Below are 18756 nucleotides of genomic sequence, written 5' to 3'. Positions count from 1 at the left end.
ACATTCTAAAGAGGTGTTGTATAATATCCTCCGAACTCTGTTCGGGGGATACAATGATAGCTCTTCTGTTTGGTTGGTGATTTAATAATACAGTATGTATGCACATGTTTAGAAGTGGACAGGATTAGCTATGTTTTATGCAATGTCATATATGCATACATGCATACAGCTTAGATGATCAGGAAAGATTACAGTTCAATGGTGAATGCATACTAGAAGAGTGACACCACTTTCACAAGCAAGTACTTTGCAGTAAAGCTCAGTGTGTTTATTGCAGGGAATTACTGATTTACAGGTCAATCATGTTGTATGACAATACACTGTATTCATATTTGAACCTGAAGTGTACAAGGGAAACTGTGTTGGTCATTCAGCACATGCAACAATGGAAACTGATAGCAATTGTTTCAGTGTTCACATGTAAGCAACAGCATCAGTTACTGAAGATGCTTTGTTTTTGTCATCTTCTGCTTACAGATTGAATATAATGAGCTCACAATAGGCCCCAATGCTCATCACTGATTATCCAATTGACCAGGATATTCCAGTCAGTTGTTACCCTTTCTTCAGTTATCCATAAGCCACACAATGTTGCAATAAGGAACCCCATTTCATTTCGGATTACAAACATCTACATTCACAAAAATGGTGTATTTTAGAATAACAAACCTTATTTCAATTCGGATTTACGTATAAATACAAGTTCTCAATAATGGAGTGTGACTCAGGGAGCGAACATAGAACGATTTATATTCAAACCAAGTGAAATATAAAGCATGTGTCCATGTTAAGACTCCCTGCAAATGATTGTTATGCTATGTAATTTCGTAAGCAATCCACATTTCGTTTAATGGAACACATTTCATTTGCTTTTCTTTGTCAGTGCATTTGGAAATGACTTCGGCGTAACAAAAAAAATTTGTGCTAACCGTGTTCATTACAAGCAAATTCTGCACCATTGGCTTTAGTGATGATTATGTTGGGACACACATTTTTACTTTGTTGTAAAAAACATTTGCTCTAATCACATTCGTTGTAACAGGAGTGCACTGTATTGCCTATCCAAGCTATATTTCCTACAGTCACATTTTGAGAATACCAATCTGTTTTTGCCATAAATGCTGTTAACACATGCAAACAGATATCTGTAAAGTAATTTCAATAAAAAGAGTAAATCAAACAAAATGGTAGCAGTTTTATGAAAATTACAATGTACACAAACAAAATGGAAATCAATTAGTTTCTTCATGTTTCACTGGACAATGATATTGGTTGAGACATATGAGGTGGAGATCACATATTTCCCCATATCTTTTTCTCTATACAAAATTTACAGCAATGTTATCGGTCAATATTTGATCAACTCTGACCCCTTTACCTTGAGAGTTACTGGTAATGGGAAATTGTGACAAAGCAAATATAATCTAGTACCAAGCTTAAATAGGATATTTGGTGCTGATTGTGTACATGTCCATGGGAGACATGAGCTTATAGCACCTCCTCATCTTATTTTGTATTATAATACAAAATTGTGATCAATGTCACTGCTTTGGGAAATGACACTGAATGAAACTGAAATGCCATATATTCATTTCATGACTGATGTGATGAAGCATGTACCACTCTATTTATTTGATTGATTTAAAAATGCTCGACATACCTTAAATGGGGTGGAAAGACACTTTAAAACAGTTATGTAGAAAAATCTCCTGGAATCTTGCTGGTGTGACATTTTGTATAGTTTCAACAAGTACCTTGGGATATACATTTGGTGAACTTGGTGATTGATCTTCATGCTATAGCTTTCTAAGAAACGCATATTCAAATATGCAAGAAAACACCAATTTTGAGCAATTAGTAAATATGTTAATTTCTAACATTAGTTGTTAAATCACTTAATGCAGACTTCCAAAACTTTCCCCATGACCGCTAAAGATATTCTGAAAATCAGGTAGTGAAAATATCAACATACCGTCAACCTTGCCTAAGTCAAGATTTGGACTGAAGAAATACACTGTAATTTCAAATTACAGAAAATTTGATTTATGAGGGATCAAAATGAAAAATAAGAATTATAGTGATAATATTATTGATAATATGGTCTCCTTTATCCAGGGTAGCCTCTTCAGTGTTGGCACTGCTCTACCTGAGGACCCTGCCATTATTATTACTCTAGCATCATCAGGTACCTATTTATACACCTGGGTCGAGAGGGACTTGGTGGGTTAAAACATCTTGTCCAAAGACAGAAGCACTAGGCGGGAATCAAACTCAGGTCCTCCCATTGCAAGTTAAGAATCTTATCCACTATGCCACAGTGCCCCTACAATAGAATGTAAAGAGAAGAGGACTTGAAATGACCTTCAGACTTTGGTCATTATTTGACTTAAGCAAAATGGACTGTATTTGACGGCACAGCACACAGCTGGACAAGTTTCATTAAATGGCTCTTGGAAATTTGCTTTAAATGTATCACTAAAACTTTAAAGGACAAGTTCACCTTCATCTATACATGTGGATTGAGTTAAGGCAACAATAGTAGAACACATCAGTGAAAGTTTGGGGAAAATCCGACAATCCGTTCAAAAGTTATGAATTTTTAAAGTATCTGTGCAATCACTGCTGGAGGAGAAGACTACTACAGTGTATGATGTCACATGCGTACAACAATATATAGAAAATAAAAAGAGAATTTCACAGAACTTGACTTTTTGAATAAAGTGCACATTTCTTCGACATGTTACTGACTTATGTTACGGGTAATATTAGTTCCCCTGACATCTGAAAGAGAGAAGTCGAGTGTTCTTTTATTATGTGAGCAAAGTGAGAATATCTTGAATTTTCTTCATACTTTCTTTATATAGTTGTACTCATATGACATCACAAGCTACAGTAGTCTTCTCATCCAGCCGTGACTGAGCAGAAACTTCAAAAATTCATAACTTTTGAACGGATTGTCCGATTTTCCTCAAACTCTCATTGATGTGTTCTATTAATATTGCTGCATTCACTCAACCCACATGTCTATGAAGGTGAACTTGTCCTTTAACTGACCAAATGACCATCATCCTATAACCCAAAGCTCAATCAACTTATATTTGTACGGTCACACTTTCAAACACCAAGTTCTTACTTTAGCTATATCAGCTAATCAGTACTAAGCTTGAACATGAGCAGAAAAATGGATGGTGTGAATGAACAGGCAACTTCAATCATACCAAAGTCCTCAGGACCAGCAGTTTTCTCTTGTTACCTTGAAATGTCATAACTGAACAATATACTGTATACGCTATATATTTCGCGGGGGGTTTATTTTCGCGAATTTCGCGCGTCGGGAGCTATTCGTGAAATTAACAACACGCGAAAATATTACCTTCCAAAATGAATCCCTTGCCTTGATGATACGAACATTTCAGTACTAGTTTACCATGTCATGGCTTACCGAACAGACCATACTGGCTAAGCTTGTTTACGCACGTCCACGTCTACTTACGAATACTGTAGAGAGCCAATCCATTATCGCATGGGGACCACTTGTCAGAAATCTAGCGCGATGAACTTAACCACTTCAAAAATGTTGAATTCAAACTTACTAGTTCGCAGAGTTTGGTAAGTTTTTTTCATGCAGTGTATAACTAGTATCATTCTTATTTGCTAGTAAGTTGAAAATTCACACTTTCTTTGCCACTTCATATTTTCTCTGATCCCCCAATTGCGAATTTAACCACTCGCGAAAATGTGTGACGGCGGCAATTTGCGAAAATTTATGTACGCGAAAATTATAGCGTATACAGTACATGAAATAATTACAGAATCTGAATGCTTACTTGCTTAAACAACAGTTTGTTACAAGCATGTTCATTGTAAGAGGAGCATCCCATGACTCTATCATTACATATTGGTGATAAATTTCAGTTTTGCTGGTAAGTTTTGAAAATGTGTTTTTGATTGATACAGTAGCGCATGATATGAACTCAGTTACTAGTCAATTTTCCTATTTCTTTTTTTTCCTGTCATTCATTCCATGACACAATTTTTTAATCCTTTGTCCTCCTTTATTACTAGTTCCGTATTCAGCCCTTTCACGATCACTGCTTGAGTGATGACATTCCTTCTTCTTCTTTTTCTTCTTTGATTCTTTCATCTTCTGTTTCCTTTTGCGCTCGCCTCGATTGAAGTGCAGGTGTTTGCCTTCATACGGACCATCTGCAGAGCTACAGGGAAGATTTAAAAGTGATGACATAATGTTTGATGATGCTACAGTACTGTAAACATTGATAAATATCACTTTATTTGGAGTATGGGGTGGGAATGTGGAAACTAGAACTATCCCTCAATGTGATTAATACTCCCACCCAATACTGAGGGAGTCACAATGTAGCTCAACCAGCAATTACTTTGTATGCTTTTTACAAAAAAAAAAAAAAAATAGTTACCATAGCAATGGATTGCTCAACATTGAATGCATATTTTGCTCACTGAAAGTCACATGTGTCATACCTCAAGTCAAGTGCTCAAAACTTGACGGAGCAAGATAAGAAAATTGGCATTTCTATGATTTTCATAAATAATAGACCCGGGGGTCACGCGCTCACCCGAGTATCGCAAGTTCACCTTCCATGCATTCTTGCAGACTCTTTCCTGAGAACATTGGAAACTTATGGTGGGGGTAGCTTGGAGAGTGGGGGCATGATGTCCATTTACATATTCCATCACACTGGTAAAAAATACCTACCAAGTACACTGTACTTTATAGAATGTCGGATTATGCATCTTGGGGGGGGGGGGGGGAGACTTAAAGCCCTATCACTTTTGATTAGAACTAGAGAAAAACATTATTGAATATTCATTAATTTAGGTTTGGACCCCCTGGGGCCCCCAGGGAAAGCATGGAGCCCATTTAGTGAAATCTTATCCCAATGGGAATGCTACTTGCCAAGTTTGGTGAAAACTCATTATGTTGTTTTCAGCAAGATAAAAATTTAGGCATGCATTTGGACCCCCCCAAAAAATCCCATCAAGCTTCCTTGAGTCCCAGGGGGGTGGAAAGGGCACCCCTGATTTTCCCATGAACAAACTTGAAACAACAGTCATCAATATACTGACTCATTGTATCAACTTAGCTCAATCACTTCTGTTTCCGGAAAAACTCTGCAAAGATTCCTTACGGGGGGGGGGGGGGGGGACCCCTGGGGCCCCCAGGTGGAACATGGTGCCAATTTGATGGAATTGAGATTCTATCCCACTAGGGATGCTACCTGACAAGTTTAGTGAAAATTTGTGATAGGGTTTTTTAATAAGAAAAAGATGAAAATTTACAATGTTGGTCCAAATTTAGGCCCCTTGGGGCCCCCCAGGGGGGGCATGGTGCCCATTTGATGGAATTGAAATTCTATCCCCCTAGGGATGCTACCTGACAAGTTTGGTGAAAATTTGTGATAGGGTTTTCAAGAAAAATATGAAAATTTACAATTTCAGTCCAAATTTAGGCCCCCTGGGGCCCCCCAGGTGGGGCATGGTGCCCATTTGATGAGAATGAGATTCTTTCCCCCTAGGGATGCTACCTGCCAACTTTGGTGAAAATTCATACTGGCATTTTCAAGAAAAGATGAAAATGTACAATTTGGGCCCCATTAGGACCCCTCCCCACCCCCCTCCCCTGGGTCCCAAGGGGGGCACCCCTGATTCTGCCATGAACAAACTTGAAACTACAGTCATCAATGTACTAATTCATAGTATTAACTTAGCTCTATCACTTCTGGTTCTAGAGAAGAAGATTTTTTAAGATTCCTTCATTTTGGGGGGGTTTGGGCCCCTCTAGGGGCCCCCAGGTGGGGTATGGTGCCCACTTGAACAAATTGAGATCCTATCCCCCTAGGGATGCTACCTGCCAAGTTTGGTGAAAATCGGTCAAGGGGTTCTCAAGAAGAAGATGAAAATGTAAAAAGTTTATGCACGACGCACGACGGACGAAGAGCGATCGCAAAAGCTCACTTGAGCCTTCGGCTCAGGTGAGCTAAAAATGCTGTTACCATGGCACACAATTTTTGACATGCTAACAAACAAGGCAAGTGCCGAAATGTGTCTCACCCACAAATGTACAACACATGATATGTAAAAATCTGACTTTGATTGTCATAAAGTGGGCCACCAAAGTTTGGTCGCAAACAGTCCTACCAAGCAAAAGTTATAAGCCATAATTGAAACATGCTGTAAATACTTACCATTGGCCCCTAAAAGTCCACTGACCACAGTTTGTGACCTTTGACTTTGTATGACCTTCAACTCCCCAAGCAACACCTACCAGTTATGTTTGGTCACAAACGGGCATACCATTCAAAAGTTATGAGCCGGGCAATCAAAACGCGCCATTAAAACTTAACATTGGCCCCATGGGCGTCACCAGGGGGGGTGCGTTGGGTGCGAACGCACCCCCCTTCAGATCCTTAAAAAAAGAAGAAGAAGAAGAAAAAAAAAAAACTTCAGTCAGCGAGCGACCTCAACGCCGGACACTAAATAATTATTCTTTTCTATATATGTATATTTTTTTTCTATTTTGCACCAGGGACAAAAAAAAAAAAATCGTGGGCAAAAACACTTCGCACTCCTGGTTCTGGCAGCACTGATTTTATACATATCTACTAGTATTATATACAATGTTTACTATTTATCGACCGTACTGTACATCCGTACGATACGGAGCACGTATACACGTTTGCATGTACGTGTGCTACTTACAAGTATGTAGGGTCTATTACTTCTGACCAATCCATATTGCCAGCCCAAGAGCGAGCCTTAGCCTCATTAAAAAAAAAAAGAAAGAAAAGAAAAAAAGAATGGAGGGGCAAGCATATCATTTGCCCACACTCCTCCCCCCCCCCCCGCCATAATTCCAGAGACGAGAAGATTTTCTTACCTTTTTTCTTGACAGAAAAACAAAAAGTTACCCCCATAAAAATATTGGAGGGGCAAGCATATTTTAATTTTGCCCCTCCCCCTAAATGATAATTCCCGAAATGAGAATATTTTCTTGCTTTTGAAAGAAAACAAAAATGTTGCCCCCATAAAAATATTGGAAGGCAAGCTCACCATTTGTCCCACCCCATATAATCATAATACCCGCGATGAAAAGATTTTCTTACATTTTTGTTAGAAATATGTCCACTTATTTCACCAAAAAGCAGTGGCGTAACTACGGGGGGGGGGGGGGGGGGGGGGGGGGTGCGCCCCCCCATCCGCTGGTTAAAAAGAAAGACTTACAAAAATAGTAATTCAAGGGTTAGTAAACTGCTTTTCAATGAAAGGGTGATCAAGAAATAAGATATTTTTCTATGATTTCTTTTAACCATGATTAAGAGTCGCTACAATGTTGCGCAATGTGATGTAGAATGTACACCTTTGTACCTTACGCTTCGTTATATCAAAGCGGATCAATTTGCAGTGTTGCTTTACATACTAGTCTATATAAAAATGTCTTGCATTGCCAATAAAAAGACTTGACCTGGGCTAATTCCTAACTTTTCCATGTATATAATACACACACAAACAAACACAAACAATTAGGGGATGCTCTAAAGTGCAGATTTTGGACATCCTTCCCCCGCTTAGTCACTTCGACGCCACCTCACTCGTCATACCTCCCACAGTCATGAACATAAACCGACACCCTTGACTACCAGTGGCGGATCCAGGGAGAGGGGCGCACCAGGCGTCCCTCCCCCCTCTTAATTTCAAAGCGAAAAAATATAGCTTCAAACGGCAGTTTTTGGACTGTAAAATGTCAAAATTTTCTAGCTCGCTTGATCCGCTCGCTCGCATTTAGTCGTAATGCCATTCTACTGAAGTCATTCTCCTGCCAGTAATTGCCGGCAGTTGCGCCCGGTGCGCCCCCCCCTTAATTTCCAAAGCGAAAAAAATATAGCTACAAACGGCAATTTGGGGACTGTAAAATGTCACAATTTTCAAGCTCACTTGCTCCGCTCGCTCGCATTTAGATTCTCCTGATATTGCTGCCAGTAAGATATAGCTTCAAACGTCAGTTTTTGGACTGTAAAATGTCAAAAATTTTCAAGCTCGCTCGCATTTAATCTTTATGCAATTCTTCTGATGTTACTGCCAGTCATTGTCAGCTGTTGCGCCCGGTGCGCCCCCCTGAATTTCCAAAGCGAAAAAATATACTCTCTAAAAAAAATGAGTGAAAATATTCACTCTTGAAGGAGTGAATACAAAAAAGAGTGAATTTTGAGTGAAAATGTTATTTTTCACTCTTTTTGGAGTGACCTCAGGGATCACTCCCAAATCTTCGAGTGATCCCTGAGGTCACTCCAAAATGAGTGAAAATGAACATTTTCACTCGAAATTCACTCCAATATCACTCTTTTTTGTATTCACTCCTTCAAGAGTGAATATTTTCACTCGATTTTTTTAAGAGAGTAGCTGCAAACGGCAGTCTTTTTTACTGTAAAATGTCAAAATTTTCAAGCTCGCTCTCTTCGCTCGCTCGCATTGAATCGTTATGCAATTCACCTGATGTTGCTGCCAGAAATTGCCAGCAGTTGCGCCCGGTGCCCCCCCCCCTTAACTTCCAAAGCGAACTATGGCTAAGAACGGCAGTTTTTGGACTGTAAAATGTAAAATTTTCAAGCTCACTCGTTCCGCTCGCTCGCATGTCATCGTTATGCTCTCCTGATATTGCTGCCAGTAATTGCCGGCAGTTGCGCCCGATGCGCCCCTCTTAAATTCCGAAGCGAAAAAAATATAGCTACAAACGGCATTTTTTTTTTACTGTAAAATGTCAAAATTTTCAACCTCGCTCGCTCCGCTCCCTCGCATTTAATTGTTATGCAATTCTCCTGATGTTGCTGCCAGTACATTGCCGGCAGTTGCGCCCAGTGCGCTCCCCCCCCCCCTTGATTTCCAAAGCGAAAAAATATGGCTCCAAATGGCAGTTTTTAGACTGTAAAATGTCCAAATTTTCAAGCTCGCTCTCTTCGCTCGCTCGCATTTAATTGCTATGTCATTCACCCGATGTTGCTGCCAGTAATTTGTCGTTTCACACCGTCATTCCATAATCCATTTACAGGGGGAACAACCCCCTCCCACAACCTCTCCCCTTGCTCGTTCCGCTTACTCGGGCTCGGTCGCGTTCATGACATCAGTGTAAGAATTATTACTATAAGTTTATTTAAATTATACCACTTATAGGCAAATTGTTCAATAACAATTTATTTCAAAATGTACTGATACCTATAAAACAAGTGGGACTGTTTCAAGTCGATAAAACACGCAAAATACTTGCATCAAATTGCACTATTTACAACAACAAAATGCAAAAAGTGCTCACCGTGGGAGGGGGACACTCCCTCCCACATCCTCCCCTCCCTCACTCCTCTCGCTCTTGCTTGGCCGCGTTCATGATATTCAGTGTAGATATTAAAACAGGAAGTTTATTTGGATGATACTATTTTATAGGCAAATTGTTCAATAATAATCTACATCAAAATGCACTGCTACCTTAAACAAGTGGGACTGTTTCAAGTCGAACAAAACATGCAAAACATGCATCAAACTGCACCATTTACAACATGAAAATGCAATTTCAGTTCTAACCGTGGGAGGGGGTTGCCCCCTCCCACACCCTCCCCCCTCGCTCGCTCCGCTTGCTCGGGCTCGGTCGTGTTCATGACATCAGTGTAAGATTCAATACAAGAAGTTTACTGAAATGATAGTTTATAGGCACATTGTTCAACAACAATTTCCATCAAAATGTACTGCTACCTTAAACAAGTGGGACTGTTTCAAGTCGATAAAAACACGCAAAAAACCTGCATCATATTACACCATTTACAACATCCAAATGCAAAAAGTTCTCAACGTGGGAGGAGGAGGGGGGGGGGAACAACAGGCACTTTCACACCCTCCCCCCCCCCCTTGCTCGCTCCCTCGCATACTAACACCCCCCCCCAGATGAAATCCTAGCTACGCCGGTGCCCTTTCCCCGCTTGATTTCCCTCAAAAACAGTAAAAGTCTAGGGATTGAGAGCTTCCTTTATTCCAAATGTCTGTCCAAAAAATCTCGTTACATTTAGTGTCAAAACGCACCCCCCTTGACAAAAAGCTGGTGACGCCCCTGGGCCCCTAAAATTTAATCGATCCTTGTTTGTACCTATTAACTTTGTGGTGACCTTCAACTCCCCAGGCAACACCTACCATTAATGTTTAGTCACAAACGGACATACCATTCAAAAGTTATGAGCCGTAATCGAAATGCGCCGTAAAAACTTAATGGCCCCTAAAAGTTCATTGACCTGTTTGTGACCTTTGACCTTGTGGTGACCTTCAACTCCTCATGGGATACCTACCATTTAAGTTTGGTCACAAATGGACATACTAATCAAAAGTTATGAGCCACAATCGAAACCCGCCATAAAAACTTAACATTGACCCCTAAAAGTTTGTTGACCCAATACTGTGACTTTTGACCTTGTGGTGACCTTCAACTCCTCAAGGGACACCTACCATTAAAGTTTTGTCACAAATGGACATACCAATTACAAGTTACGAGCCATAATCGAAATGCGCTGTAAAAACTTAACATTGGCCCCTTAAAGTTTGTTGACCCCTTCCTATGATCTTAAGGTGACCTGTTTGGTAACATGATTGTGTAACTTTGCATAACACTCCTCACTCCAAGTGTGTGATTGACATAGAAGCGCTCAGTACAAAGTAATTTTAGTTTTTGCAGTGTTACAGACGGATGGACGACAGACGGAGAGATGCCGCAGGCGATCCCATAGTCTCCCCTTACCTCCGGTGGTTTGACAAAAATGAAGTTTGCACACCAATATATCATAGCCATCACATGTGCTGAATTTCAAGATTTCAAGATTAAAAATTGCATTCAACTTTGCGATTTAAATTCAAGTGCGTTGCTGAAAAGATAAACGTGTGGATTCGTATGATTCTGTCGACATGATTTTTCCTAAAGTCACCCTATTTGTTTTGCTTAAATTTCTACTGCCATACTCTGAAAATGAATGGTTTTTGCGCTCCGATTCGCAACATTACCTCATTGTACGTAGCGAGCCCGTCTGAAAAAAGGAAATAAAAGTTTGTTAATTCGAAAACAACATCTTATTTTCGGAATTAACCTTCGTCAAAACAAACTTCTTTCCATTGTTGGACTAATTTAACTTTAGAATGTGATTTAAACCTCCGGCATAGCGAACTGTAACAAATTTGTTACCGTTTTTTTTTTCATTGACATATCGTGAAGCAGCATGCATTTCGATAGTTTGAAACGTGTAAATGTTGCGATGCCTTTCCCTTGCTAGTGGAGACTAAGTTCGGTCACAGCGAAAGTTCCGTTTGATATTTCAATTTTGTGTAGGAAATAAAAATAATGCAAGTCTTTTCAACAATAACGCACTTCCGTAGATTTTTGGAGATGCGTTAAAATGCACTTTCTAGTTTTGTACGAAAACCGCCAGTCTTTTCTCCAGCGCTCTTGTGTTTAAAGAGAGTAGCCTTGCGTGTGATATGATGGACTTGCATTTGATTTTTTAGAGTTGCGTTTAAATGCAATTGAGTTTTAGTTTCCTACAATTTTCTACTTTCGCATGATTACCAAACACAAGTCTTTTCAGCCTTCTGCGTGGTTTGATAGACTTATTTTTGATTTTCAGGGTTGCGTTTAATTTTCAATTTTGCGCACAAAATAAAAAATGATGCAAGTCTTTTCAACAATCACACATTTCTGTAGATTTTTAGAGATGCGTTTAAACGCAGTTTCTATAAAGTTTCGTACGAAAACTGCAATTCTTCTCTGTAACTCGCTTGCGTTTAAATACAGTGTTGCATGTGACTTGATGGACTTGCGTTTGACTTTTAGAGTTGCGTTTAAATGCAATTAAGTTTCATGTTTATACAATTATTCTCTAATTTCATTCTTTTCAACGATGCACTTGCGTTTAAATGCAAAGTTGCGCGTGATATGATACACCTGCATTTGATTTTTTGTTGTTGTTGCATTTGATCAGTTGCATTTAAATGAAGTTTCTACAAATGGGCCCAAGTTTCTAATACCACTTTGGAATAATTAACGTTAGAATATTCAGATTAACGAAAAGGCCTATTTAATGTTCACTAGGACCTAGGTGTACAAAATTTGTGCGTTTTGAGAATAATGATCGAACCTCATTGTGCATTTTCGGATGAACAAAATCACCCATAACAAACATATACCTGCAAGATGCGTGAACAACCACTTTTAATAATAAACGTGCAGAGAGGAGGTGTGACAGAAGGATATTTGACATAATTGTGTATGTTACTGAGAGTAATCAGACAAAATATCTTTTTGACTTAGCTCAGAAGGCAAGTGTACATCCCAAGGAACAATGCATGTAATTTTTATCATGACAAAAAGCAAGAAGAAAAATGTTCAAGAACAATTTCCCGTTGTACGTTCATTGGCCTAGCCATTACGAAAAAGTCCTGTGGTACTCCTGTGGTAATTACCACAGGACGGTACCACAGGACAGTACCACAGGACAGTACCACAGGACAGTACCACAGGAATTGTCCTGTGGTATTTTGGGACATACCACAGGACGGTACCACAGGAATTCCTGTGGTATTTTGGGACGTACCACAGGGCAGTACCACAGGAAAGTACCACAGGACCGGTACCACAGAACAGTACCACAGGAATTCCTGTGGTATTTTGGGACGTACCACAGGGCAGTACCACAGGAAAGTACCACAGGACCGGTACCACAGAACAGTACCACAGGACAGTACCACAGGAATTCCTGTGGTATTTTGGGACATACCACAGGGCAGTACCATAGGACTAGTACCACAGAACAGTACCACAGGAACTGTCCTGTGGTATTTTGGGACAGTACCACAGGTCGATTATTACCACACAGCATTACCACAGGACAATACCACACAGCATTTCCATGGTACCACAGGAGAGTACCACACAGGATACGATCGAAAAAAAAAAAATTGGGAGAATTTTAGCCACATATCAAGGAATATTCCTGATAGGTGAGTGATGGATTTCAGGACAAACATGGCCCTACTTAATAACCTGTCCTACTCGTAACATATAACCTCAAACGAGAGTCTAATGGCCAAGTGCCAATCTAGGCCTATAATAGATCTATATAGTCATATTCTATTCCTAGGTAGCCATCGAACGTATCAGTACATATATATATGGCCGTCTATCCGTAAAGCATTAGGGCATGGTTACTAACTCGATTATACTTTATTATCAAGATATGAAATTACACTTTCATAACAATATCTATGATATTGGGAATAACATAACATAATTAGACAATCTTTCATAAAGTTCAAAGTAAGTTCCATTATTAATACTTTGACTTTTTAAGTCATATATGTATTTTCTAAAATCTAGAGTGCTTTTTATGAATATTCATGAGCTATGTAAAAATTTGTACCACAGGAGTACCACAGGAGTACCACAGGAGTACCACAGGAGTACCACAGAAGTCCTTATGAAATTTCTCATGCTTTACATCAGCACTTTCACTAAATATGTAATATTGTAGGAGTATAAGACAGGATAAGTAATGGCAAATCAATTGCTATAATTCACAGCATAACTCATCTATCAATTAATTGAGGAATATTAATATGTGCTTTTTTGTTTGTATTTTTGTTATAAATTTCAGTTGATTCTGCCTTACAATTTTCCTGTGTGGTACTGCTGTTTGATATTCTCCTGATGTGATAGTCCTCTGGTATAAAATGTTAAGAAAAAAAAAGAATATCCTGTAGCATTTTTCTGTGGTACTAACGAATTTAATTTGCTGTGTGGTACTTCTGTGTGGAATAGCACCATATTATGATTTTCCTGTGGGATTTTGGACAGTTCCTGTGGTACTCTCCTGTGGTATACATCGAAATTACCACAGGAATTCCTGTCGTACTGTCCTGTGGTACGTCCCAAAATTCCACAGGACAATTCGTGTGGTACTGTCCTGTGGTACGTCCCAAAATACCACAGGACAAGACATGTGGTACTATCCTGTGGTACTTTCCTGTGGTACTGTCCTGTGGTACGTCCCAAAATACCACAGGACATGTCATGTGGTACTGTCCTGTGGTACTATCCTGTGGTACTGCCCTGTGGTACGTCCCAAAATACCACAGGACAAGTCGTGTGGTACTGTCCTGTGGTACTATCCTGTGGTACTTTCCTGTGGTACTGTCCTGTGGTACTGCCCTGTGGTATTGTCCTGTGGTACGGCCCTGTGGTACTGTCCTATGGTACTGCCCTGTGGTATTGTCCTGTGGTACTGCCCTGTGGCACTGTCCTGTGGTACGTCCACAAATACCACAGGACAAGTCGTGAGGTACTGTCCTGTGGTAATATCCTGTAGTACTGTCATGTGGTACGTCCCAAAATACCACAGGACAATTCCTGTGGTACTGTCCTGTGGTATGTCCCAAAATACCACAGGACGAGTCGTGTGGTACTGTCCACAGGACAAGTCGTGTGGTACTGTCCTGTGGTACTATCCTGTGGTACAGGGTACTTTCCTGTGGTACTGTCCTGTGGTACGTCCTAAAATACCACAGAACAAGTCGTGTGGTACTGTCCTGTGGTACTATCCTGTGGTACTTTCCTGTTGTACTCTCCTGTGGTACGTCCCAAAATACCACAGGACAATTCATGTGGTACTGTCCTGTGGTACTGTCGTGTGGTATACGTCCTAAAATACCACAGGACAATTTGTGTGTATACTGTCTTTTTGGTACTGTCCTGTGTTACTTTCCTGTGGTAATGTCCTGTGGTATTGCCCTGTGGTACATCCCCGAGTACCACACGAGCCTGTGACACAAGTACCACACAGTTCCTGTGTTAACATATATTTGTGTGGTACATTGTGTGGTACCAACCAGTACCACAGGGAGTACCACATGAGCCTGTAAAACAGTACCACACAGTTCCTGTGGTAACATTTATTTATGTGGTACATTGTGTGGTACTGACAAGTACTACAGGGAGTACCCTACAAGCCTGTGGTACAGTACCACACAGTTCCTGTGGTAACAGTACAAGTGTGTGGTACATTGTGTTGGTACCGACAAGTACCACAGGGAGTACCACAGGACTTTTTTGTTTAGGGGGACCATGCAGCTTTAGCTCCACATTTGCACCGTAAGTTGCATCACGCTGACCTGCACGAAACGATACACACAGACACAGACACTAAAGAGAGGAGAAAAGGGAGAAGAACTGCCTTGTATGCCCTTTTTATTCAGGCGTACAAGACAATGAATGTATTGGCGCGAATGTATGCTACCGTGCCGTTCACTGAGCGAATGAGCAAGTAGAAATGTCGCAAATTTGGAGCGGGAAAACAATTCTTTTTCAGAGAATGGCGATGAGAATTTAGTGAGAAATTAGTGAGAAATTATGTCGACTTAGGACGAGGGAATTAACACATATTTCAGATAAGTTGGCACTGAAAATCATGTTGACTTACGCGAGTTGTCGACTTATGCGATGTCGATTAAGCGAGGTTTACTGTATTTTTGTAATCATGAGTTTTCATTCAAAATATATGCTGTTACCATGGAAACACATTGTTCAACAATGACAAAAGAATAAGTTTGCACATCTAAGCACTATAGCAGTTACATGTGCCAAATTTCAAGCCAAATTCTCAAAGACTGAGGGAGTTAACTGCATCCACTGTTTTTGCATGATTTTCAATCAAAATATGCTGATACCATGGCATGCATTGTTCAACAACGACGAAAGATAAAGTTTGCACATCTATGTACTATAGTGGTCACATGTGCCAAATTTCAAGCTAGATGCTCAAAGACTGAGGGAGTTAACTTAATCCACGGTAATATTGGATGATTTTCAATCAAAATATACTGATACCATGGAAAGTTTGCACATCTACACAGGTGTACATGTAAGTACTATAGCAGTGACATGTGCCAAATTTCAAGCCAAAGCTCAAAGACTTAGACTTAGACCTAAAGGCACATACAGTAGCTGCAGCAAGTGCGAGCATGTGAGTACTGGGCGTACATTGTAGCTGGACGGAGATAAAACGATATCGTGGACTTTTAAACCAGTTGTTAAATTTTTCAATACAGTACTCTCCGCATAATCGGGTAGGCTCGGGCAGAGCGTTTCTTACCCGATTAAGCGGAGTACCCGATTAACAGAAGAACACGTCTCATTCATAATTGACACACACAATGTGTATGTAAATGCATTGTATACACGGCACCAAACACCTTCAAATCACTGTATGCTTAACACGCGTGCTTGCACGGCACATTATACATACCTTACACTTGCTCAGTCACGAGCAATAATTTACACTCATTTTTACGGACAAATAATATTATGTCTTCAAAAAACTTTGTCGTTTGACTATTGATAGACTCCTCGCTATTAAACACGGAGGCGTTTTCCGAAATGAACACGTCTGTTTGCGTGCACTAGTCATGTAGAACGTCGGGTTACTTTTCGAGAAGTGACTGGGGAAAAGCAAAATTATGGAGGTGGTGCATGGCCTGATTTTTGTTGCAAACTTCTCGTATTGTGAATGTTGCTGCGGAGAAAGGGAGGAGCGCAAGTGTGTTCAACTCCCGTCTATCTATTCAATTGTGAGTGCCAGCTACATGTGTAATGTTCGTTTACGTGTGGCAAGTCGGTACTGGTACATGTGTTTCCATGTTAAATCACTCCCCAATGATCAGTCTTCTTTGCAAATTAAGCAGAGAAAAATTAAGAGAGGAAAATTTGACATTCATGATTTCTAAAAGTGTGACATCTGCGATTGAATGTGGAAGAAATTACACTACAGGAAATTATTTACCCATTTATGCAGAGAGGCAACCCGATTATCAGGTAATTTTATGTGCGTTGGAACTGATTTTTACATTGCTACCCAATTAAACGGAGTACCCGTTTAAAGCGATACCTGATTATGCGGAGAGTACTGTATTGCACTGCATCACAAGATTGGCCCGATTGGCCCGCCAAACTAAAGAAATGACTGTAATGAGTCTACCGAATATTGTCTGCTCATGGCTTTCTATAGAAAGAATGTCCTCTGAAACACTTAAAAATCACATAATCTACCCAAACTACATTGTAACAACATGAAGAGGAAGGAATCTTTTAGTTTCACATGAAAAATGATGCAAAAAAAAGTTATTCAATTCCGTTTGACGCCCATTCAACATCTAATGTGAAAGGTGAAACAATTTGTAGGACTTAACCACACAACTGACTGGTTATGAATTCCCAATATGACATCACAATGACGCGTCACAAGCCACGCCTACAATTTATATTTTTTGGGGCAGGGTGTTGCTAGCATGAAATCCTCAAAATTTGGGTAGTACTTTTCTTTCTTTTTTTTTGCTCAATTCTCAGATTTTCAAAGGAATGTAAGCGTGGATTACACACACTTACAGTTATTTGAATGTTTATAAAGGCCTTTATAGTGTGATTTCCCTGGACCTTCAGGCATTTAATGATACTCATCCTTCTTTTGTCAAATTAATGAGGTTCCTAGCACATGAAACATGTAACTTTATAGACTGTAAATGCTTAATGACATCGTAACTATATGTAGCTTTTTGTCCTATGCAGAGATGTACAGGATATGCACATTGAACTCAATATGTTAGCTTATTTAAGTGATACTGAATCTTAAAGGAAACCAAAGTCCCAAAACAAATGTGGATTAAGTAAAAGCAGCAATGCTGGTAGAACACATCCTTGGAAGTTTGAGGAAAATCAGACAATCAATTAAAAAGTGATTAATTTTTAAAAGTTTGATGCCATCAGTGCTTGATAAGGAAACTACTACAGCACAAGTCGTTTTGGACACCAATATGAAGAAAACATAACATGCATTCCACAAAACATTTTTTTTTTTTCACAAAACGTACAGCATCCATCAATTTGTTACTGACAATATGTTACGAGTAATATTATTCCACCTGATTTATGAAAGAGGAAAGTCAAGTACTCTTTCATAATGCTAGGAAAGTGAAAACATGTTGAATTTCTTTATATTGTGTCATTATACATCATTTTAAGGTGTAGTAGTGTCCTTATCCAGTGATGAAAGCACAGGAACTTTTAAAACTTCAAAATATTTTCATCAATTGTCCAATATTCCTCAAGCTTTCACGGATGTGCAAACATTGCTGCTTTCACTTAATCAACATTTATATTTAGACTTCGGTTTCCAATCATGCTTTATGAATGTGCTAATTCACGAAAAGCCAACCACTTCTTTGATGATCATGGCTTGGAAGAGTATGATGACTTACTTGTGACGTTTCTTCAGCTTTTGCAGCAACACTGCATCTATTCCTTCAGTTCTTGCTCTCTTCTGTAAAGATAAACACAGCAACAAAACTAGAGTAATTCCATCATTGCACATTATAGAATGGGTAGCGAGAATCCTGCGATCTCATTGGTCGAGAGCTATGTGTTGATTTTTACTGGCCGCACGCTGAGTGACAGTGGTAAACATGTTATCGCACACTTGTAGCAAGAGTATGCGTTCTTGTAACCGCACTAAGCAAGCGTTCGCGCACCCAGTAGGAGACGCCTATTGGCTAAAACAACCATGCATCATTATACAAATGATGCACAGGATAGAGTGCGTTAGTGGAGGCGTAGCGCACTCGAGGGTATTTACAATTGTGAAACATGCACGACAC

General features: G+C 39.8%; 1 protein-coding gene across 1 annotated transcript in view; it reads right to left on the bottom strand.

Moving 5' to 3' along the window:
• Positions 1-2953: 2953 nt before the first annotated feature.
• LOC139737940 (uncharacterized) overlaps positions 2954-18756 on the bottom strand; it is a 68248-nt gene continuing 52445 nt past the window's right edge. Inside the window, exons 4-5 of the mRNA XM_071648604.1 lie at positions 18361-18422; positions 2954-4214 (exon numbers count right to left, since the gene is read on the bottom strand). Coding sequence (XP_071504705.1) covers positions 3995-4214; positions 18361-18422 — 282 coding nt within the window. The 3' untranslated portion in view covers positions 2954-3994. The remainder of the gene's footprint in view (positions 4215-18360; positions 18423-18756) is intronic.

This window comes from Diadema antillarum, unplaced genomic scaffold, assembly GCF_040938485.1.
Source record: "Diadema antillarum isolate AM-2024a unplaced genomic scaffold, OU_Dant_1.0 seq00000716_RagTag, whole genome shotgun sequence".
NCBI lineage: Eukaryota > Metazoa > Echinodermata > Echinoidea > Diadematoida > Diadematidae > Diadema > Diadema antillarum.
This window is presented reverse-complemented; position numbering and strand designations above follow the sequence as displayed.